At 36.0% G+C, this 25,412-nt stretch overlaps 1 protein-coding gene across 1 annotated transcript; it reads left to right on the top strand.

Annotated features, from left to right (window-relative positions):
• Positions 1 to 7,374: 7,374 nt before the first annotated feature.
• On the top strand, positions 7,375 to 23,924 carry LOC132553541 (iroquois-class homeodomain protein IRX-6-like). The gene is made up of 5 exons (XM_060217794.1): positions 7,375 to 7,428; positions 8,995 to 9,246; positions 13,517 to 13,629; positions 13,794 to 14,161; positions 23,281 to 23,924. The coding sequence occupies exons 1-5, from the start codon at positions 7,375 to 7,377 to the stop codon at positions 23,922 to 23,924; spliced, it is 1,431 nt and encodes a 476-aa protein (XP_060073777.1).
• Positions 23,925 to 25,412: the final 1,488 nt, after the last annotated feature.

Here is a 25,412-nt window from a genome sequence, read left to right as displayed (position 1 = left end):
CTTGTCGAAACGGTCCACCACTTAAAATTTCGATATCTCGATTTTTTCTGAGGGAGGGGTCATGCAGCTGAATAATTCCTTACAAGAAGATGATTTTCACTTGCCAGTCTTTCTCTAAATGACAATCATTTGGGAAGACTCTAAGGCCTGATTCGGAAGTTAAAAGGAAACAAAACGCTGATATAGTATATATACATATAAGCAATACCTCTATGTTCATTTCTATTATACAAACTGCCACCATAATGTAAGATCCATGATTCTGTTACTTACAGACCTGACAGTTAATCGTAACACGAAGACTGGCCTAGCTCGTGGATACGTATCTTATAAGCAGTCTCTCATGTAATTACTACAAACTGACCACGGTCTTGGGCAGTCGAGTCTTTCAAGATTACAATCACACGTGCACCTGAACCAATTTTTCCTTATCAAGGAAAAGTGACCGTTCAACAGCTGGGTTTAATTGGATTGACCACCAGATGTGGGGGCAGTGAGAATTTCGGAAGGATCCGTCTTTTTCCCTTGATATTTTCATTGCCACTTGTGTTTCTTTCATCGACCTGTAATTTGTACAGACACCTGATTGCCCTGGTTTAGTGTGGGGTCAGACGACATTCGATAGTTTTCAACCCTCTGGAATAATTCCCTCCTACAGACAAACTCCCTCTTAGATTTCGAATCACACTTAAGCTCCACTCTTTGGACACAAATTCGCTTCAGCAACATCAGTTACAAGAACATAGAAGAATGGCTGTCTTAATATTCCAGAGGTATGCTATCTTGAACCACAATATTAAAAAACCGTTCTGCGACGTCTGGCGCACGAAGTACAATGTTATTGCATACAGATTTACATTTTCACGAATTTGTCTTAAAACAAATTGGACATGAACAGGCCATCGCGCATAATGATCAATCGTTGACGAAAGCAACTAAAATTTTATGGTTTCAAATCATTTTCAAAACAAGAAATCATTTTTGTATTTGTTACAAAATCTACACAATGTGGGTAAAATAGATTACGATTTTTATCTAAACGTCTTTCACGATACACAGAAACGAGTTTTGTTTGAGGAAATGTGGACATTCATGGTGTTCATAAATGTTTACAAGTGTTTAACGACGAGTATAATAATTTGAGCAGTCTCATCAATGTTGCTGTATGCCGATCATTTGTGGTAATGCACATACATTTATACAGTCGTTGAATAAAAAGATTTTTTTTATCTTAGCAGTGTTATTTTTTAATATTGCACATTTTTTTATTAATCTAGTTTTTTTTCTCACACAAATCAATTTCTTTGAGAAAATTTGAGAAAATAGATGCTGCAAATTTAACGCAGATCTAACTCAAATCGATGAAATAAGGACAAAATATCAACACATGACAGGTTTATGCTAGATTTTAAAAAATATTTCACAATGAAAGACCTGTTGATCTGAACTGATCAACGTTTTCTGCTTCGCCGATATACAACCGTCATATGTTTATTCTTGGGTTATTACAAGCTATGTCACGTTCTCGAAATGGAAGCATGTTACTAATAGGACAAATGAGTGTCTTGAATCGATTCGTGAACATCCTCTCATCGAACAATCAAACCGATTTTATTATAGAGATTTCTAATAGTGGTGTTCACCAACCTTAAACTCCAGAGAACCGTATTTTGATTGTATCAAACTGTTGTAGATGTAAGATAATTCGTGATAATTGAGAACAAGTCAATGAGCAATGTTGCCTTTTTATGTCAGGAAATTTGCCATTAAACTGCATGAAACCGTTTGGAACAATTCTTGCTGAAATATTAACATAATTAAAATATGTTATGCTTTATCAGTTATTTAAAGTTATTAACAACAACAACAACAACAACAACAACAACAACAACAACAACAACAACAACAACAACAACAACAACAACAACAACAACAACAACAACAACAACAACAACACACCACCAACAACAACAACAACAACAACAACAACAAAGACGACAACAACAACAACAACGAGAACAACAACAATAACAACAACAACGAGAACAACAACAATAACAACAACAACGACGACGACGACGACAACAACAACAAATAACAACAACAACGACAACGAGAACAACAACAATAACAACAGCAACAACGACGACGACGACAACAACGCCGATCACAACGACGACGACGACGGCGACGACGAAGACGGAAAAACAACAACGACGACGACGAAAACAACAACAACGACGACGACAACAATAACAACAAAAACAACAAAAACGAGAACAACACCAACACACCAACAACAGCAACACACCAACAACAACAACGAGAACAACAACAATAACAACAACAACAATAACAACAACAACAACGACAACGACGACGACAACAACGACGAAGACGGAAAAACAACAACGACGACGACAACAACAACAACAATAACAACACACCAACTGCAACAACAACGAGAACAACAACAACGAGAACAACAGCAACAACAACAACAACGAGAACAACAACAACGACGACGAGAACAACAACAACAACAACGACAACGAGAACAACAACAATAACAACAGCAACAACGACGACGACGACAACAACGCCGATCACAACGACGACGACGACGGCGACGACGAAGACGGAAAAACAACAACGACGACGACGAAAACAACAACAACGACGACGACAACAATAACAACAACAACAACAAAAACGAGAACAACACCAACACACCAACAACAGCAACACACCAACAACAACGAGAACAACAACAATAACAACAACAACAATAACAACAACAACAACGACAACGACGACGACAACGACAACGACGAAGACGGAAAAACAACAACGACGACGACAACAACAACAACAATAACAACACACCAACTGCAACAACAACGAGAACAACAACAACGAGAACAACAGCAACAACAACAACAACGAGAACAACAACAACGACGACGAGAACAACAACAACGACAACGAGAACAACAACAATAACAACAGCAACAACGACGACGACGACAACAACGCCGATCACAACGACGACGACGACGGCGACGACGAAGACGGAAAAACAACAACGACGACGATAATCATGAAAGTAAAAAATCGCTCTTACATTGCAAATATTCAAACAGCTATGACAGCAAATGGTTACTATATAGGAAAGAAAAAAATCGCAATTGAAAAACCTATATCAGTATGATAATGTTACAATATGACGGAAGATTTATAAAAGACAAGCGAATAGAATCTTTTAATATCAATTTCGTTCAGATACATTACAGCAAATCAAAGAGTTGAATTGCATCATATAGCTGTCTCGTCCTTCTAGGACTCTTCAGTGAAGCTTTTTCTGTTCATTACCTTTTTCCCCATGAACTCAGATTTCGGAAAAAGTCTAATCATATTTTAAACGTTCTTTTAATAATAGTCAATACTAGCATGCAGATAAAACAGACAAAACACATATATAGATTTGTATACTTCCTCTCTACTGTGGTAAATATATATACTTCTATTCTCCTATAGTACACATATATATTTCTACACTCCAATGGCACACATATATACTTCCACACTCCAATGGTACACATATATACTTCTACTCTCCTGTGGTACACATATATACTTCTACACTCCTATGAAACACATATAAACTTCTACTCTCCTATGGTACACATATATACTTCTAATCTCCCGTAATACACATATATACTTCTACTATGATACACATATATACTTCTACTCTCCTATGGTAGACATATATACTTCTACTATGATACACATATACACTTCTACTCTCCTATGATACACATGTATACTTCTACTCCCCTATGGTACACATATATACTTCGACACTCCTATGGCACACATATATACTTCTAATCTCCTATGGCACACATATATACTTCTACTCTCCTATGGTACACATATATACTTCTACTGCCCTATGGTACACATATATAATTCTACTCTCCTATGGAACACATGTATACTTCTACTCTCCTATGGTACACATATATACTTCTACACTCCTATGGTACACATATATACTTCTACACTCCTATGGTACACATATATACTTCTACTATGGTACACATATATACATATATACTTCTACTCTCCTATGGTACACATATATACTTCTACTCTCCTATGATACACATATATACTTCTACTCTCTTAGGTACACATATATACTTCCACTCTCTTTAGTACACATATACACTTCTACACTCCTATGGTACACATATATACTTCTAATCTCCCGTAATACACATATATACTTCTACTATGATACACATATATACTTCTACTCTCCTGTGGTACACATATATACTTCTACACTCCTATGGTACACATATACACTTCTACTCTCCTATGATACACATATATACTTCTAATCTCCCGTAATACACATATATACTTCTACTCTCCTGTGGTACACATATATACTTCTACTCTCCTATGATACACATATATACTTCTACTCTCTTAGGTACACATATATACTTCTACTCTCCTATGGTACACCTATATACTTCTACTCTCCTATGGTACACATATATACTTCTATGGTACCCATATATACTTCTACTTTCCTATGGTACACCTATATACTTCTACTCTCCTATGATACACATATACACTTCTACTCTCCTATGGTACACATATATACTTCTACTCTCCTATGGTACACATATATACTTCTACTCTCCTATGGTACACATATATACTTCTACTCTCCTATGGTACACATATATACTTCTACTCTCCTATGGTACACATATACACTTCTACACTCCTATGGTACACATATACTTCTAATCTCCCGTAGTACACATATATACTTCTAATCTCCTATGGCACACATATATACTTCTACTCTCCCGTGGTACATATATACACTGCTACACTCCTATGTTACACATATATACTTCTACTCTCCTACGGTACACATATATACTTCTACTCTCCTATGGCACACATATATACTTCTACTCCCCTATGGTACACATATATACTTCGACACTCCTATGGCACACATATATACTTCTACTCTCCTATGGCACACATATATACTTCTAATCTCCTATGGCACACATATATACTTCTACTCTCCCGTGGTACACATATATACTTCTACTCTCCTATGGTACTCATATATACTTCTACTCTCCTATGGTACACATACATACTTCTACTATGGTACACATATACTTCTACTCTCCCGTAATACACATATATACTTCTACTCTCCTGTGGTACACATATATACTTCTAATCTCCCGTAATACACATATATACTTCTACTCTCCTGTGGTACACATATATACTTCTACTCTCCTATGGTACACATATATACTTCTACACTCCAATGGCACACATATATACTTCTACTCTCCTATGGTACACATATACACTTCTACACTCCTATGGTACACATATATACTTCTACTTTCACGTGGAACACATGTATACTACTACTCTCCTATGGTACACATATATACTTCTACTCTCCTATGGTACACATATATACTTCTACTCTCCCGTAATACACATATATACTTCTACTCTCCTGTGGTACACATATATACTTCTACTCTCCTATGGTACACATATATACTTCTACTCTCCTATGGTACACATATATACTTCTACTCTCCTATGGTACACATATACACTTCTACACTCCTATGGTACACATATATACTTCTACTCTCCCGTAATACACATATATACTTCTACTATGATACACATATATACTTCTACTCTCCTGTGGTACACATATATACTTCTACACTCCTATGGTACACATATACACTTCAACTCTCCTATGATACACATATATACTTCTACTCTCTTAGGTACACATATATACTTCTACTCTCCTATGGCACACATATATACTTCTAATCTCCCGTAATACACATATATACTTCTACTGTGGTATACTTCTACTCTCCCGTGGTACACATGTATACTTCTACTCTCCTATGGTACACATATATACTTCTACTGTCCTATGGTACACATATATACTTCTACTATGGTACACATATATACTTCTACTCTCCCGCGGTACACATGTATACTTTCATCTCCCGTGATACACATATCAATACATTATCAGATACATTGTACAAACACCTTCCCATGATACACATATACATATATTAACACCCGCCTTTGGTACATATGTTTACATAAATATTAACATTCTCTTATGATAAACATAACTTCTCTCGACCTCCTGTGGTCAAATATTCCCCAGGTGCCATGTTAGTACAAATAAAGATATTTCACCCTCCCTTGCTTGGTAAGGTCACCTCCCTATTGTCAACATACGTACTTTACTAGTACGTGTTAATGAAACACATGAACACTAATATATAATTAGGTCGTCATTTCTGAACAATTTCATTCTTGCTAATAAATTATATGGTCATATGTTTTGCATACTGTGACCCTATTCAGTTTTTTTTTAATGTATATTTATATACAAATATTCTATATTAATTTCCGACAGTAAAAAAAATAAAGTGAGGCAGAGATAATGTAGAGTTGGAAGCCGTTTTAATTGTCCATGAAACACCTTCCGTCATGCTCTTCATATAAAACTATTGCACCCCCTCCCACGCGACGGGCCATTTACACTGTGTGCTTGTTGACAGTTCATAGTCTGTAAATGCCGTTCATAAATCAAGACGACTTTACCTAGACATAATGTTATCATTGTATTAAATATATAGATATACAACCCCTCGTCTCGGATAAACAAAAGCGTGTACGTGATCTGGTATAGAGTAGTGTAATACGGTCGGGACTACATCATAGTTATCGCTCATCTACTACCGACATGTTCCATGTCAAATTTTATTATAGCCTTATGCAATTATCACCATTCTGCAGCCCGTGTAAACATGGCCAAAGCATCAGTGGGCGTGTCTGTGGGCGGGGCGTCGAATCGTAAAGTCATTTCTCACGCGCAATTACGCTAGCCAATAAACAGGAATAGGAAGAGCACGGACTGCCAATCAGGCTACTTTATTCTCTGGGCAGAGAGGAGGGTAGCCCTTACACGGAGCTGTCATGTCCCTTGTCAAGTCAATATTAACATCTGTGGAAACAAGCGACATCTAATTCGCTGGTATATGGAGGCAAAGTGTAATGTGTACTGAGCTGCCCCTATGTCCAGACCAGCCTTTCTGACCGGACCCTAAGTTTTATGTCAATATTTATACTAACTTGTGTTTGAGAGTATACAAGCTGGTCGTATTCGATCTAACATTTTCTTCTCTGCGGATGAAAGTCTTCTATATTTAAACGTTTTGGGAACTATTCCTGCTATCGAGGGCTTGTGTTATGTCCCTAGCCCCCCTCGGATATTCCTACCCCCCGTCTTCTCAAACATCACAGGTAAGTACCCTCTCACCTAACTATATCTATTGTAATCACGAGACTTAATACACTTGTATATACTCAATATGTCAATCTACCTGTTTTTTACCTATGCATCCAAACATATATTGTCTTGTACCAATTCAAATACTGATTGTTTCAGAAAAATAAGATTCGATTTTAATTTAATTTACTACATGTGATTGTGCGTTTTCGTTATATGACTTTTAGAGGGTTTGAAATATAAAATTAAAAAGGAAGTTTAGCTGATATCCAATAGATACGCGTGTGACATGACAGATATGAACAACGTGTGAATTTTTGTTCTCTCCGTTCTCGTAATAGCCCGTCGTTACATTTTACTGTCATGTAACAAAAAATCATTACCGCGCTCTTTTAATCAATTACCAATTAGTTTTATGGATTCAATTGTTTCCCTCAATACTTTGTCGCCTAATAAATTTAAAATGTAATTTTATTGCTAACTGATTGCGATTTTAATCATAATTATTAAAAAAATGACGTTTTGTTTATCGTGAATGTGTTGTAAAAACTAATATTGTCAGGAGACACAGAGGATATTTAGAATGTTGGTGTAGTGATTTCCGGATAAATATTGTCACAGACCGTTACTTTTATGAATGATAAGTAAAAAAATAAACTCGGATTAATATTGTGATTGAGTAATATAGAAGAGTGCTTACTGTCAAGTGTTCCTGACGTCCTAATCGCCGAGATCCCCTTGTTTACAACAAAAATACACTACAGATAGACCGTCCCTCTAAAATAAGTTTAAATATAGACAACAATCTTGAACAGGGGTTAAAATACATCTTGTCAAATCCCTGTATATATCCTCCCTTCTTATTTCTCTTAGCGAGGAATGTCAACTTTAAATGTTCTACTATAAAGAAAATTAAATAAATATGGCATAATACTTCTCTAAAGATGGATAACACGTTGTAAACTTTACTTGTATGTAAAATGACAGTTAAATTGGTAAAGATTGTACGTTAATTTTATATATCCAGAACCGACTTGAAGGTATTCTGCAGGAGATCCTATGTTTATATAACCCGAAGTGAAAGTACTAATATGTATTGTTCAAATACAAAAAACATAGAATATTTATAGTATACAGTATAGTAAAATCTTTCATTTTACATCGCGGAAAAAATATTGAAAAAATATGTTAAATCTTAGTCTATAGTCATCAGCGTATAAAGTGTTAGCTTTCAATGCATACCCATGCAAATTGTTTAACAAGGTCATCAAAGTGTTTTAAATGTTAAAAGATATCAGATAATGATATACAACTGTTCATTCTCATAAGGATAATAAAATTTAATGATGTGGTGAGTTTACTGTCAGTTCACGACATATTTGCGCTTTTGATAAAATCAAATATTGTTTTCAGATAAAGATTTCATGTTCAACTTACAACTATTTTTTTAACTTTGTTATTACACGGTATTTTAAAAGCTAAATTACTCTAGCTATGTTAGTGTTTTTTGTGTTATTGTGGTTTTTTTCATCGGTACTGTAGATAAAGTATGAACATTTTGTCTGTATGTTCGTCCGCAGGTCCTGATGTCGACCGCCACGCCCTCCGCCCTGCCACCCGTATCTACATCATGCTGTGAGAATGGACGGCCTATAATGACGGACCCACACACTGGACAGACGGTGTGTTCCTGTCAGTACGGGTCGGGCCTCCTGTCCGCCTATCCCCGGGTCCCGGGGCTCACAGACTCCGTGTACAGTACCGCCCCCTACACCGCCCAGGGGTACGTGTCCGCCCTGGGGACAGATCCGTCAGCCTTCTACTCCCCATTGGTAAGTTTACAGCGAGTCCGTCACCAACCATGGTGACGATTAGCACCATAATTGCCAACTACAACAAACTTCGCACAGGATATCACTCACGGGAAAAATAAATTGTGGAATACTTAATAGCATAGCATAGCACAATACAGTTGAAAGTGCAATAACCTGGAAATTACGTCCTATATGAAATAAATATATATGTATCTTACATTGATTGATCAAATGAAATAATATTGGACTCATTTTACTGACAAACATGCACTTAACAATGAATAATGCAGACTTAAGAAAGTAGGTATTAGAATCTTACAGACCAAGAATAAACAGAAATAAAACAATTTATTTATCATTATTCTATATTCCTCAAAGAATCTTAATAAATAAATAAATAGGCATTCTTTATTTAATACTTGATAAAACAGGGTTATGGAACAGTTACCGAGACCACCGCTTTAGAAGTGTTATGTAATTCAATAACACTGTACTGAGTACAATATATTGTTACAATGTCGTTTGTGTTATCCCTTAATTACCGTGCAATAATATATCGTACGGATTAATTTTAAGATTTTGATAAATAATAGATTTTCTCCGTTTTTTTTTATCATTCTGTAATTTTAGGATCCAATTTTAAAAATAGATTACAAATGCTGTGTCATAATGATGTTATGAAAATACGATACAATTCAACCTACTTAAAACAAATACCTGTTGACATGTATCATTTATAGCGATAAGAAATGTTCCTTGTTTCTCCAGTGTCAATGCCTTCTGGTACCTCAATCTCCCCTTTTTTCTCTTTATCTTCAAGTCTTTAATTACATGTAAAATCATATCTCTCATTTCACTTCTACTTCAAGTAACGATGGATGTAGCTCGAACTGAAAGGAGAAACCCGATTTAGATTAGATTGATAATATTTCATTGGAAATTGTACAAGAATTTAAAAAACAAGAACTTTTGTTTCATAATTAATATGTCACTCCCTTCTTTGCCAACCCTTCCTTAGCCGTTTACTCACACTATAAACTCGCTCTAGACGTACCTACCTATAATTTGAGATCAAATATTGCACAGGTATGATATTTGTCAATAGAACTGTTTTATGATATCGAAAAGATTATTTGAACTGTTATCTTTCGAAAGCCGAACGATGGTTCGGTCTGTCAATCTCTTGCCATCAATCCCCCCATCGTCACCCCCTTGCCATTGGTATTGGTCAGAATTTTGTTGTACCTGTTCAAGATACAGGTATGTTCTCTAACGCAAACCCTGCCTGTCCCATTCCCTCACCTCCGGCTATATCTCGGACCCAGATACAGATGCCTTATAACTCAAATCCTTCCTCTGTGGTGTGCTCTCTGGACCAAGAATTTCCACCCTTCATCCCATCGTCACCTACCCCGGCCATCTCTCCGTCCAAGGTACAAGTATGTACTTTGCCTAACCCTCGACAATCTCTCCTTCCTAGGTACAGGTATGTATCCTGTGTGCCCTACCACCTTGCCCCACCCTGACCAACAACTCCGTCCTATATACATGTATGTATTTTCCCAACTTTGCCTTTATCCCCGATAATATCTCCGTCCCAGGTATAGGTATGTACCCTGTGTACCCTACCACCTTGCCCCACCCTGACCATCTCTCTGTCCTAGATACAAGTATGTACTTTGCCCACCTTGCCCCACCCCGACCAACTAGAGTTCTACATAACCTGCCCACCTGTCCATTACCACACGTGCCTGTACATCGTTTGATTCGTAAAACACTGTTAACATTGCCGCCATATAAAAGGCCATCGACTTCCTCGAATGTCCTTTGTCAATATTGTGATAACCACTGTTGACTCAGACAATACACTTTGTTATTTCAACATAACTTTAAACCCCGATATTTGTCTTGTCGTCGTCATAATCAATGCTTTAGGAAATGAACTGTCTCCTCTGCTGGGAGTTAAGTGCCTAATCTGTAAGATCGATGCGAGCCAGGACAGAGTACAGGTGCTACAGCTATAATATATGGCCGGTCTCCCCGGGCCAGGCGCGAGCCGAGGTGCTTACTCTGCCTAGATAGGCCCGGGGGCGGGGTCCGTGATTTACGTCATCGCTACATCACGTGGCCGCAGGTGGGGACGGGCTGACAACTCTCGTTAACCATAGACTACCACGGTGACAGGGTCGTTATCACTTAACGTCGGGACTGTCAGCTGCTGATAAATGTTGTAGGCGCATGCGCTCACTAACTGGTCAGTGGAGATCATTTTTTTATTATATAATATTCGATAAAGGCCTGGATCGTCGATGTCAAGACAAACTGTTAATTACATGATGAATTGATTAAATCGGAGGTGATTAGGTAATGTCTCACATGATATACAGTATCTATGCTTACCTGTCAACATTACACGTTTTATATCATTACTGACCGTATCAGAAGGGTCAATGTTTAGGTCACTATAATCACTTAAACTGACCATTATATATATATGAAATTAATTTGGTAACGGTGTTCTGAAAAGTATGACAGACAAAAATTTAAGATCGTGTAGTTTTTACGAACGCAAAAAAAAAAAAAAAAAATTAACTGCTGTTCTTCTAAAATTACCTACATATATATTGTACTTATCTACAATTCGTCTATGATTACAGTAAGTGAAATATATATCGGTAGATGAAATGTATACAGATAAAATAAAGAGTTCTGGAAATTTTTGCGTTGACGTAATAAAATGATGGTCTTACTCTGGGGCCCTGAAGTTTGATACCGCATAAAAGTTAACATATCAAAATTTTATCAACATTGTCCAAATAGTTTTTTTTTCATCAAAACTGAAGAAGATTAAGAAATTTTAACTCGTTCCTACAAAATATAACAGTAGATACGAAACTGCAAGTTCATAACTAACAATTCTTCAAAGGACTTTTGATCTGTTTCTTCTGAGCCCCTTCATCCGACTTCTATCAGTGCTCTTAAATCTGACAGAACTTTGATAAAACGAATCCTTCGTCACTTATAATTCATTTTTTTTCGTTTCATCTGGAATATGAATCTGTTAAAAAAATACAATACCCTCAACCACAACTATTGTTGGATCGCGGCTAACATTGAACAATATGAGGATGGTTTCCGGATGCAGATTGAGCAAATTGTCTAATGTATTTAAGTGATAATATCACGTGTAAGTTCAGGTATACAATCACAACGGCCGTGAACATTCAATGTGAACCAAAGAGAGAGATTCGCCAAAAAAAAGACCTCTATTTGAGAGAAATTCACGAAGATTGACCACTGTCGTAAGAAGATTCATTAAGATTTGACCGCTGTTGTGGAGGGATGCTAAAATTCTTCTCGACTTAAACAGGCTCTGGCGGAGATGCACTGCTTGCTCTTCCGTTACACTTGAATTAAATTTGAAGCAAATAGACCTCTAAGGGTGACGCGATAAAATGGCGTTTTTACAGTAGGGAGCCGATAGCGATCAACTCCTGTCCGCCATACTGCCGACAATCCCTACACTCCTCAGCCCAATTACCTTCAAACTTGTTCACAAATTTTCCGAATCTTCAAAACTCCCCGGGAGATCGGAGTCTTATTAGCCTCGCTGCGGAAGGGACTATTCCCTAACTAGATAGCCCCTTCAAATATCTTCGGTCTGCCCCTCCCGAGACGGACTTCCGCATGTCACTTCACTGTGTGTAATTACAACCCACCCCGGCATTCCCTATACAAAACACTTCACTACGCAATGTAAACAGCGTAATTATATCTGTAACGGAGAGACATACGAACTGGGAAAAAGGCAGTATCACTGTAAAAAAAGGAAGCTGAGTTTGTTTAAATATTGTTAAGCCTTTGATGGATGGGGATAGTTATAAAGATAACACTTAACACAGAGCCTCACAATAGTATTACACTGTCATCGAGAGCTAATTATTGATTAGAGAATTATCTTCCACTGTTTCTAGTATTGTTTTGTGTTAATTTTACTGAGTGACATACACAGTCGTTGTTCAATTATGTCATTATTTCAGAGTATCATCGATTCCGTGCTGGTAGAAACCGACTACAGCATTGTCAATGGACGTGTTCATGTGTTGTGTCTTTTGTCGACAGTTTTTTATCAAAAATAATTTGTCTTTCGCGTTGACGTTTTTGATAATGTACCTAACCGCCAATTGACCAGTTACATGTTAAAAATGCATAGTTCAATAAGTAACTAGCTCACAGGATTTTTCAACGTAGTTTGATTAGTAATGTGTTCTGTCGTCTTTTTTTTTAGAATGCCCATTATGATCTGAAGGACAACGCTGATGCCGCCTGGCGGAGCATCACACAACCAGGGGCATGTTACCCGTACGACCCAGCTATGGCCTCGTATCCTTACGGCAACACGTAAGTTTCACAAATTATGAAGATGCCAGAGTCCTTTGATCTGTTTCAATTGTGGCCAAATAGGAAAATTTTAAAAAAATCAAAAGAGTCATGATCTTTTTTAAAAACATGTTCATGATTGTCGAATGCATGAACCGGAATTTATTATTTTCTTGTTAATTTAGATACGGCGGTATGGACCTAAACGGTGCCGCGAGGAGGAAAAATGCAACACGGGAAACGACAAACACCCTCAAAGCTTGGTTGTATGAACATAGGAAGAACCCTTACCCTACCAAGGGCGAGAAAATCATGCTGGCCATCATCACCAAGATGACCTTAACACAGGTCAGCACGTGGTTTGCTAACGCCAGAAGGAGGCTGAAAAAGGAAAATAAAATGACATGGTCGCCACGTAACAGATGCGGTGATGGCGACGATGATGACGACAACGAAAAATTAGATGATGACGATGAGGATTGTGAAAAGGAAAAGGATAAATTAGACGACAACATCAGCGTAAAGGATTTAGTTGCAGACGGTATGGATGATGGTGAGTTCTATTTTGATTAAGTGTTTTCGCCAGGTATCAATATATAGCATATGCGATATGTTATCTAAGCCCATGGTACTATTAATTAGTGTTTAAATCGTGGTTACATTAATCTCACTTCCAAAAACAGAACTTAAAAAATAACATGGCATCAACACCTCAGAATATGACGTCGAAACGCAAGAACATGACGTCAACACACACAAGAACATGACGTCAACATACACGAACGCATGTTACTGGATCAAGCAACGTTTGTAGCACGGGATGTCAATTTGGTCATTTCAAATTTCGAAACATGACATCTTCTCAATATAGATTTATCTAATAGACCGAAAACAAATCATTTAATCATTATTACATGCAATGACCATGGTGATATTACAAAGAGGAAAATAACTCAGTTTGAGCAAGATATTTTAGAGACTTGGAGTAAATTTGAAAGAATTATCCGACATGCAGCTGAATGCTAGCTTAAATATATATAGAACAAGTTTATGCTCAGTACAAAACAATTACGTGCATGTGTGCGTAATCTTTAATTAGCACAAATAAAGAGAATTTCAATATTCTAGATACCTTAGAAAGGTACTGTTGTAACGTTGGTGAAGTTCACCCTTTCCATGGTATCAGTATTGGATAGTCATCACGGGTATAAGTGTAATACATCATACTTCAAAATATTTCTTTTCTTGTAATGAAAATTTTTATATATTTCTCCAAGTTAGCTGGTAAAAAGACCTAGCATTATCAAAGATTTTGTCTGAATTTTCTAAACCCGCTTTATGATTACTTGAAATGTAAGCCAGAATGTTTTTTTTTTGAAGAATATCTGATTTGTGACGGAAAACGGAAACTCGAACTTAATTAAAACCATTCTGCTGTTTGACATGATTTACAACATATCATTGCTATATTATTTAAACTCCATGTATAATTGTAAAATAAAACACTCAAAATATTATGTGTGTAGGTGGACAAATATAAACGGCACACTTGTCCAGGCATTTATTATCCCTTAGCTGTATAAAAGAAACAAGCCCAAAAATACAGATGCGCTTTTACGTTTTTGCTTAAACTGTCCAAAACCGTATACACATACACAACCTAAATTCGTGTTTTTGTGTATTTTTATTGTTGACTGCAAGGACTACAATAATTATTGATGGTAATTGTTTTGCACCAGTTACCAACACACTAATGAGATTGCACCCAGAAGAACACTTCCTGTTGAAATCTCTACGCATAAGAGTTGAAATTTCTAGATAAAGAAAATTCCGCCTTCAAAACACTTTCGGTTGTACAAATTCTTAAAAACAAACCAACCTCTCTTCGTTTTTTTTTCAACATACGGTAGTGGTAAATAAATAAGTAAACATGGCATACAATATGTTACACGGCTTACAAATATTGTTTTCATACAAGAGCAATGATAACGCTCACAGTGTGTTTCGCAGATGATAACCCCAAATTCATTATATTTCTTTTCACATTATAATTCTTAAAATAACATATTATGTTGTTGTTTTTTTTTTGTAAAACATCTTGTTCAAATTGTAGTAACGAACCATTTATAACTGTAGAAATCAAAAGGAATGGTCCTTTGGTAGCTATAAGTTTCGGCTTGGCGACATTGTATTACGTACTGCGAAGTCTATCTAATATTGCTAAATGATTTCTTCACCACATCGATAAAACCCGTTTAAAATTGATAATTGTTAACGAAGTGCAAAATGTATATAATCACTTAACTATGGCTTAACAATGTCCATCTTTTTTAAAAAATCAATCAATAGAAATATACTTGTGCTAAATTGGGATCTATCACATCGTTGCTGATTAAGATAATATTACGTTAGAAATTCAAGATGGACACAGACGTTCTACAATTGAGTAGACAGATTACACTAGTATGGGTAGAAGACTTTGTAATTGTCGAGAGTATCTGATGCTGGTGCTTAAAGTAGATAACTACTATGCTTTTCGTTGTTGTGTCATTGTCGATAGTTTTAACTATCAAATAATGGTATGAAACAGACAGACTTCAAAATCGACGACAAAATCTAAATCACTTGATGTGACTAGACGACAGACATGTAGATTTTATTGTGCCAAGCAGATAAAGTCTTGATAAAATCACAACGGTATATCTGTTGATGACCAGGATAAGATAAGTTATGTTGCATTGAACTACTCAGGGACGAACTTAAGAAAACAAGATCAAATTATTACAATTTATGAAATCACAAAGTAACATGGAAAAAGTATTACAATATGAATAAATGTAATGTTAGATAAAGTATTACAATATGAATAAATATAACGTAACATAAAAGTATTACAATATTGATGTATTGAATATATTATTATTTTAAAAACCGTCGAGACGATGACTCAGTAACAAAACGGACTTCCAAATGACTAAACGTCATTAGACGAGATACACCGAAGTCTATACTCGCCTTGCCCAGTCGTCAGACACAGTATGAGTAAAGAACGTTGATACATGTTACAGATATAATTTTATGTCCCCAGTATATCTTACCCAATTGGAGGAAAAGACAAAACAAGTCTTGACTTTTTTAGATAAATAAGGATATCTTGAACTTTTGTAATGTTGTCAAGGTTAATGAAATCAGCTTTTCTCCAATTCACTTTCAATATGAGTCTACAGTTTTCTTACTTTATATGTATAATTTCACTTATAAAAATAACGCTTCAAATTAACGTTTGTATCGACTTTGGGTTTGTACCAGTTTACTGGTAATAAAAACGATTTCGGGTATTTTAAAGAGAATTATGACTGACAGCACCTGACTTCTATTAAATGTCAATTGCATAGATATTGTTCTATTATATTATTGCCATCAGATCTATAGCAATGAAATATTCTGACAAGTATGGTCAGTGTAACGACCTAGATTTTTGTCTGATACAGTCAAGGTTTCTTTATCGTGGGAAAGTATGGATGGACGGTACCAAGTGCCTACGTCCAGCGCGTTGTACAGACCACGCTAGCTTTACTTTTTCATGCACTTTAGTTTGTTTTGATATCCGAACTTTAAACACAAACCACTGATCTCAACGATAAGGGCTATATCCTGACCATTTTTTTAAGTTGTCTAATGCGGATGATAAACTCAGTGTCCTATCAGATGAATCAGTACTGACGTAAATATCACACTAAACGGGCATTACCCTACTTCCGACAATATATTCAGTAATCTTGAGTTTTTTATTTCATTTCACTGGGAAATTTTCATCGGGAAGATATTCTTGGTTTTGTGGGTAGTAATAACAGCGATTCCACAGCAATCTTAGGCCTACATCTGTTTAATATTTGGAAGGCACGCGCTGTCATTCGTAAGCGCGGAAATACCGAGTCGCCCGTCGTGATTTCTCACACAGACTGTCGTTGTCATCACCGATAATTATCCAGTTTCTGGGCCACAGCTACATTACAGCCGATATTTTTCAGCAGATTGCTTTCCATGAATAGCTGATTGCTATGTCATCATTGTCCGATTGTACTCCATTCAAGTGAACAATGGCCGAGCCTCCCCCTCGATAGCTTAGTTGCAAACAAATGAAATAGTAGCCTGTGATTTTCATCATGTTTGGCACGTATTCAGATCAAGCACTGACTTCTCACTGTTCATTTCTGAAAAAACAACTTTGACTTTGAATCTATTTTTTTATATTAATTTTCTTCGGCACGCGCTCAGTCAAAACATACCCCACGTGCACACGTGACACAATTAATCGTGTCCGTAAAAGATTAGAGGATATTTTACGCCTGTGTTAGGTTTTCAGTTAGAATGAGATTTTCGATATGGAAGAAAAGATATTGTATAGACAAGCGATAGCTATGTAGTTAGATTCACGTGACATTCCGCGCCAACTCGACTACCGGTCGTGCAGGGCTGCCCTTTGTCTTTTAAATCGATAGAGGAAACTGGCTTGGACATTTATAAGGTAATAGTGGGTAATCGTAGATTTTTAGATATTTTCTTTTTAAGTCGTCCCATGTTTCACACGAGCGTTTCTTGATAACAGTACAAGATAGTAGCCCCTGTCGGTGGTGTGCCCGCCGTACCGACATCCCGTTCTCGCTACCCCGATCACCCTGGTCCTCGTGGGCATTTTCTTTTAAAGCGCATTAGTTATCATAACTTAAGTGGGTTCGACACTTTTTGACAAATTTAAACACGTTATCCTTTAAGAGGGGGATCATGTATGATTTATTAGCCCCAAATACGTTTGTACATAACTATATCCGCACCTTAAAAATCATAACTTTGTTATTCGTGTCTCTAAATAATATCAAAAAATTTGTTTAATTTTGTCACAAAAAAGAATATTAGTTGGTTTTTTACAATCACCTGGGTAAATAAATTTTACATTATAAAATAAAAACGAGGTTATCAGAAAATCTGAATACATGGACATTATCATTTTGCAGTATTCTGGTTGGTGTTACATAGACAACAAATTATCTCAAAATCCGTTTTACTTTGACAACCCTCGAATATCGAATCGGTTCATTAGGGTTCAAACGCAATCAAGCGCTGCTGATGTAACGACCGACTGTAGGTAAATCCTCATCCTTTGTGTCATGAAGACAAACTGATACCGCCGTGGTCTGTGGTGACAGAAACCTTCATAAAAAGTGCGGCAAAGCACATTAACGTCCATGCCACATTGGGAGCTGGGATATTAAAGGGACGAAACACTGATGTTTATTAGTCTTCTCTTCACCAACGTCTATTATGAAGAAATAAAGAAGGCAAAAAACCACAGAGATCACGATCTTCATTTGTCTTCTTTCAATTAACATGTGTTATGTCCATTAGTTGTTCGGCGTCCAGTATGACGTGTATCGAGAGAGACGGAGACTTCGTTTGTCCGTCAGCACGACCGCTAGGTCGTCTCTGCTTACACGCATTATCTATTAGTTCACGTATCATCTGCCATTTTTGTTTCGCCAATTATGTCATTTTTACTAGAGCCTACTTCCGTCAGGTATTAATTGTTTTCCTAATATGTTTTATTTCTTAATGGTTTTGACAACATTGATCGCCCAGCTAGGTCCGACATAATCATTAATCACGTTGTTCGGAGACTCTCGATCTTTACCGTGTGCCGTCCATACAAACGCCAGGATGGCGGCGGACTTCTCTTGTTTTATTGGCAGCCTTATGGAATTCGTATGATTCATCCGGATATACATCAATCAACAGGGAAAAAAATCTATAATATCTATTTTTAGAATTATAGATAATATTGGTGGTAAAATATTACATATTCATCAGTAGTTGAATTTTATGTTTTTGAAAGTTGTTATAAGACTGCAGACGTGCAAAAATATTACTATGTCCTGTGAGTGCTAAGGTGTATATGTGGAAGTGCATAATGTGTCATTATCTATACCTTGTTGTATCTAATTCATTGTATTAAATAAAATGATAAGTTTCAAAAAATCTTTAAACAATATATGTTATTATTGAAATAAAACAATCGAAAATATAAGTACTCAAAAAAGGTTGATTTTGATGGAAGTTCAACATGTGTTCTGAAACCACTGACTGGATTCAGTTACATTTACCTGTCAAAACTTCACGGACAATTCTCTAAATTTTATTTTTTCAACCAGCGATTAAATCTTAACAGAATCAAGATTTTTTTACGTAAATTAAAAGATCGTATTGACAACAACAACAAAAACAAATAAATGTTGTTATTTATATCTTTTATATATATATATATTTTTTTTTGAATAATAAAAGTTTACACAGGAATTTAGTATAGGGTTACAGCTTACGGGTAATCAGGTTACTTGTCTTTGCAAATACCATATTCATTATCTGTTAAAAATGACAAGGAAGTTATTTTACCAAATATAACACATTTATCAAATTTATCTGTATATGCTTATACGTTATATCTCTGTCATGATATAGCGGCTTTTTGGCATTACGGTAAAATTGTGTTTTATTTCAAGATTTAAGATGTAATCAACGAGCTCTTAAATGGATCATCTGTTTCAATTTGAATTTCTGAAAAAGAAAAGAAAAGGGAATTGAGAAAGAAATATACAGCAAAATTGCCTCATTTTGAAATTATTTCATATTTCATTTATATCGTTCCGTACCATGATATCGTTTTAAGGTTAATATTGTATTTGTATGACTTTAAAATGGAATCAGATAGTTTTAAATCAAAATTACTTTCTTTCTGAGACTTTCCAAGAATTCCCTTTTTTTCTTTCTAATGTGAGATTTTATACGGTATAAACACTTAGGCTGTAATTAGTGTTTCTAGACTGTAGATCGGTGTACTATGTACTATTCGGGGTTTGCAACTTACTATATCGTAATTATAGAAACACAATCTGGCTGTGTTCCCGACAAAACAAAGCCAATATACTGTTTGTATACTTTACATAAAGCGTAGAGCTAACAGAGACTAATCTTAACAAAATGCAGCTCTGTTTTGAATTATCAACAGCCGTTAATTAAAAATACTTGTAAACCATTTTGATTTTCTACAGGAACCCTATTGCACGAAATATAAAAATAACTATCTGTGATCATTTCATATCATTATCTATAATGGCGTCGTAGATTGCCAGTAAACAATGTTTAGTACTAAAAAATATTAAAATTTACAATTGTCATCCTAGAATACTTAATGGAAGTTTTCATAATGAAACTCAAACAGGGGAAAACCAGATATATTACGTCACTAAATAAACAGATACCAGAGTTAATGATAGGTGGAGGGCGACCAGCTCTGACCTTAAACCACAAATATTCTCAGTTACCTCCCAATGAATAAAACCTCTCTGTTGTGTTAATAAACCCCCTGCATGCATCATTGTGACAAATATGCCGTTTTGTCAGCTCCTTCACGACGAACAATTTCCTTCAATGAATTGAGATATTCTGAATTTTGTTGAAAAGATTTTTCTTTACATAAACATATTGAATTAGATATACATAAAGTGCATACATGAATAAACAGAAATTACTAATACAAATTCAGGGTCTAAAACAGTTTCTCTAGATATTTTGATATAATTCAACATTCGGCAACAATCGTACAGACGGGGCATGTCTTCATAATGATTATGATATGTATGAATCGGATTGACAGGGTATATTACCTGGATAACGGTTCTCAGATTTACGTACATTCAGCAATTTAAGAGATCCGGGATCAGTTCGTTTTGAGTTATGTTTTTTGCATTTGGTTCTTTATCATATATTTGTAAATAGTATGTAATTATAGATAATGAAATATAATTACATTATATTTATGTTTACCTAATTATTTGATACAAAATATTACGGGCACATTGTATTTGTTCACAACATTTTTAAGACCTGTATCAATATTGATTGATTGATTGGCAAATTTTTCGTCTCCGTGACTCCTCCCGTATCCGGGGTTTCGAGGAGTCCTGTAAAAATAAAACTTAATAACGTTAAAGTGAAATTAGAAAAAAAAATCACATTAACATATCAAGATTATAACTTGAACAAAATTTCGCGAAAACTCTGATACAGTTAATTACCTGTGTTAATGTAATATTGTATCGATGGCTATCTCAACACAATTTACAGAACATTGTAAAGCAAAGTAGAATTAACATACCACAGTGATAACACACAAGGCCGAAATCGGAACTCGTGCTTAATAAGGAAAATAAAATAGGAATAAAAAAAAACAGGAAAAATATATATGAACTGGCAAGGTTTTAAATTAAATGACAAACTCACAACACGAACTATAAGTAAAACGTCGAAAGATAGTGTTTTTTGTGTTTGTACATCAGAACAGATAATATTGACCCCTGCAACAATTATCAATACTAATCCATATTATGCGTGGATGTTGAATCAATCCGGTGCAATTGTTAGGATTCTCGTTATTATGAGATATGCTATTTTCAAAAATAGACATGGATTATGATAAAACAGGAATGGCCAATTAGAAATTGCCAAATATCGAAGTATCCCACCTAAGCATTGTTTACAAATAACATTTTATAAATTTGTTTGTTTTACATAGTTGAATGGTGTAGGTTCAGTGACGTACATCACGTGACACAAAGTCGTGAATTCTTTCAGTTGATAGGGATACTATTACGATGGCGATGCCATTTTAGAATTTGATATAAATCTGACCTAAGTGCTTTATCAGTATTTGCAATTTTCTTTTTGTAAAATTTTTTACTCAAGCATAAAAAAATCGTTATTTCAATAGTTCGTATGGAATACAAATAACAGTTTTAATGATTAGGATACAAAATAAAGCATTGGTACTTCGGTGTTCAAGGTTGTAGAAATAAAACAAACATTTTAGGCATGGTCATTTTACAATACAATGATAACCAAATCTTCCAATAAGGTTATTTTGAATTTATTCAATAGAAGTAATTAGGCTCTAGAATACATTTTCGTGAGAATAAGAGAGATTTCCCATAATAAGCGATAGGCCTTCTTTCCCGACCTTTACCGTTACCGTGTGTCCCTGTTGGTGGTCCAAATTGCCTTTGATGGGGGGTTTATGCAGGTGCTGCAAGATATCGATTGCTATGAGATTTACCTATTGTGCTACACTTAATCCTGACGGGACAGGAGGATCACGTGATCAAGTCTGACAGGGGAAGGGATTAGTACAGCAGAAATGTCCTCCGTCAAATTGATACGTCTTCTCGTTTGATGGATAATGGACCGCTCAGACATACAAGAGATCCCCCAAACCCAATCTCTTTTCCCTTTTCTGTCAACTCAAAACGAAATCGCTTAAGCATACAAAATGTAGATATGAGTGGTCCCCTGTGTGTGGGCGATAAACCCGATGAAAAAGCTGATGTAAATTATCGAAGGGGTGGTTTGGTCTCAATTAAGTGTAAATACCACGTCCAACCTTTTAAAATGTCAACAAATATAATCATATTTTCAGTGTAGCATATTTTTTGTTTTTTTTGTTTCTTGACTTTCTTCTTGTTCAGTTGAATATTTCCGGAATAAAGATGTATCATTTTTTAGATTTTATGATAGTGTTTGATTACCAACACCATCTTAACCATATCATTTTTTGCTATATTTTAGACCTAAAGAAAGAGAAACTTGACCAAGTTGTAAGAGAACCGTTCCCTCTGAAGACAGATTTGCTAGGAATGGTACCGATGGGCGTAGTCACAGATGACACGGGTCTGATGCCGTCAAGCCTCCAGAAAACCGTCACAGAACTCAAGCCTCCCTTGCCGGACTCTAAGAGACTGGAATCTCCTTGTTCGAATAGTAGCGACTCGGGTCTCAGTGACGTCAACAGCTCTTTATCTCTCAACAACTCCAGTATAGAGCACAGCGACCCTCTCAGACCCCGGATATGGTCTATTGCACATGTCGCAACATCATCAACGACTACTACCTCATCCACGACTTCCCCTGATCAGAGCCTGCCTCTGAACTTCTCGCGGGTGAGCGCTCCGTACATCCCCACCACTTCAACGGTCCGACCCTGGATGGACAGTGCTTTCCCTCTTAGCAGCTCCATGTTCTCTCCCAACACGAACGGTTACACAAATGTGAGTCCTCAAAGTGACAAATCTCTTGTCACACCTAACTTTAATGGGCTTACTACTCCCGTTAATAATTCATCGCTTCTGAGGCCATATCCGCCCCTTTCTTCAATATATTCCCCTACAAGGGACGTGAGACCAACAGACAGAATTTCAAACCCCCTTGGCTAGATAATATCTAGTAAGGAACACAAGAGACTCCGAGTGTTTCTCGGTGACGATGTTACAAGTTAGCGAATTAGCTGGCTGGTGTGATCATATTGAGGTGGCAGGACATTTCGAAAGTAGAATTGTTCGTGAAAATAGGCCACCGGGCGTCCTCCCCAGGTCTATAAACTTTAATATGGTTTTAGGGAGTCGTAAAAAACTCCTATTACACCAATGTTAGACCCGTTTTAGGGCTTGGACTTGGTAAATGTAGGACGTTTGGGCCCAAGCGCCCAGGTGATAGTGACCTCAGGACGATTTGCGGCATGGAGGCTTGACTCTTCGCCCCGCAATATTGAGCTTGTTCGGCTGGGATTGAAAGGTTAATATAGCTACGTGAAGCTTATTAAAGACTCGGTTTAAACTTAAGTGCTAAATATTTCGCTAAGTGCTGTGAGAGAAGAGGTGTTTACCCAGACTTAATGATTCTTACAGCGAAATTAGCAGTGATTGACAGCAGCCTACAGGGTAACGTGTCCATTTATATATTGACAGTGTTGTTGACTCGCTTCACGAGACATCTTTCTTGTCACTTTCATAGTACTTAATTTCACCGATCTTGAACACGAGAGCGACTTGAGGAGATTTTATTCTTTCTTCATAATGTCCTATCTGTCTCGTTCAAAACCAATTGTTTGACAATAGTACATAACGCGTTCATTTTGTGTAATAAATAAATGGACACTCGTATTATTATTGGTGAAATGCAACTGATATTGTTTCCCCATGCGGCTTCATGCATTGACTTTTAATACAAATAAAACGTTATTACTTACTTTAGAAAAATGAAAATGGCAGTCAAATTTATTGAATTATTTTCTTTAAGTCTTGCTACTGATGTGATGGTCAATTTTATTTGCAGTTAGAAAGTTTTATTAAGGGAGAGTGGTAGACTTTTTCCAGTACGTAAAACAGTAATTGTTATCAATTAGTAAATTAATAAATTTTATCGAATTATTATTCAAGACCAAATTGTTGTATTATGTGAAGAAATTTCATTATAAAGATTCTATTTTATCTAAAACAAATCAGTTTTTAAATAATTTTGTTAAAAAAGGATTTAAAAAATTCATGTGCTGACGAATTCGATGTATGTCAAAATGGATTTCCTAATGCGTTTCAAAAGAACAATATTATTATAAAAAATATATATTTGAATGTTTTTTTTTTTTTTTTTTTTGCAATAAGCTAATCTAAAATAGTGTTTCTCTGTCGACGGTTGTTAGTGGTCAGTTATGTAAATACTGACCAATATGGGGTCTATTTTTAGACTCATTGATGTCAGTCTCATTCCATGTATCCGTGTTACAAGCGTCTCTCTACAACTCCTATGTGTCGATGTATTTATCACTAGCTGTTCGTTTTATTTTTGAATAAAAATGTTACATACATTCTTTTGTTTTGTCATAATTTGTTCCCGTAATAAAACTTTCTCTCCAAAACGTAACTAAC

Source organism: Ylistrum balloti, unplaced genomic scaffold (assembly GCF_031769215.1).
Source record: "Ylistrum balloti isolate Yb309-2 unplaced genomic scaffold, AGI_CSIRO_Ybal_v1 Utg369636, whole genome shotgun sequence".
Taxonomy (NCBI): domain Eukaryota; kingdom Metazoa; phylum Mollusca; class Bivalvia; order Pectinida; family Pectinidae; genus Ylistrum; species Ylistrum balloti.
This window is presented reverse-complemented; position numbering and strand designations above follow the sequence as displayed.

What these genes read in the sequence shown, in the direction of transcription:
- LOC132553541 (XM_060217794.1), top strand. Translation starts at nt 7,375, where the DNA reads ATGTCCCTAGCCCCCCTCGGATATTCCTACCCCCCGTCTTCTCAAACA. An exon ending in CGTCTTCTCAAACATCACAG is followed by an intron (nt 7,429 to 8,994) that starts GTAAGTACCCTC and finishes GTTCGTCCGCAG; the next exon opens with GTCCTGATGTCGACCGCCAC. An exon ending in TCGTATCCTTACGGCAACAC is followed by an intron (nt 13,630 to 13,793) that starts GTAAGTTTCACA and finishes TTGTTAATTTAG; the next exon opens with ATACGGCGGTATGGACCTAA.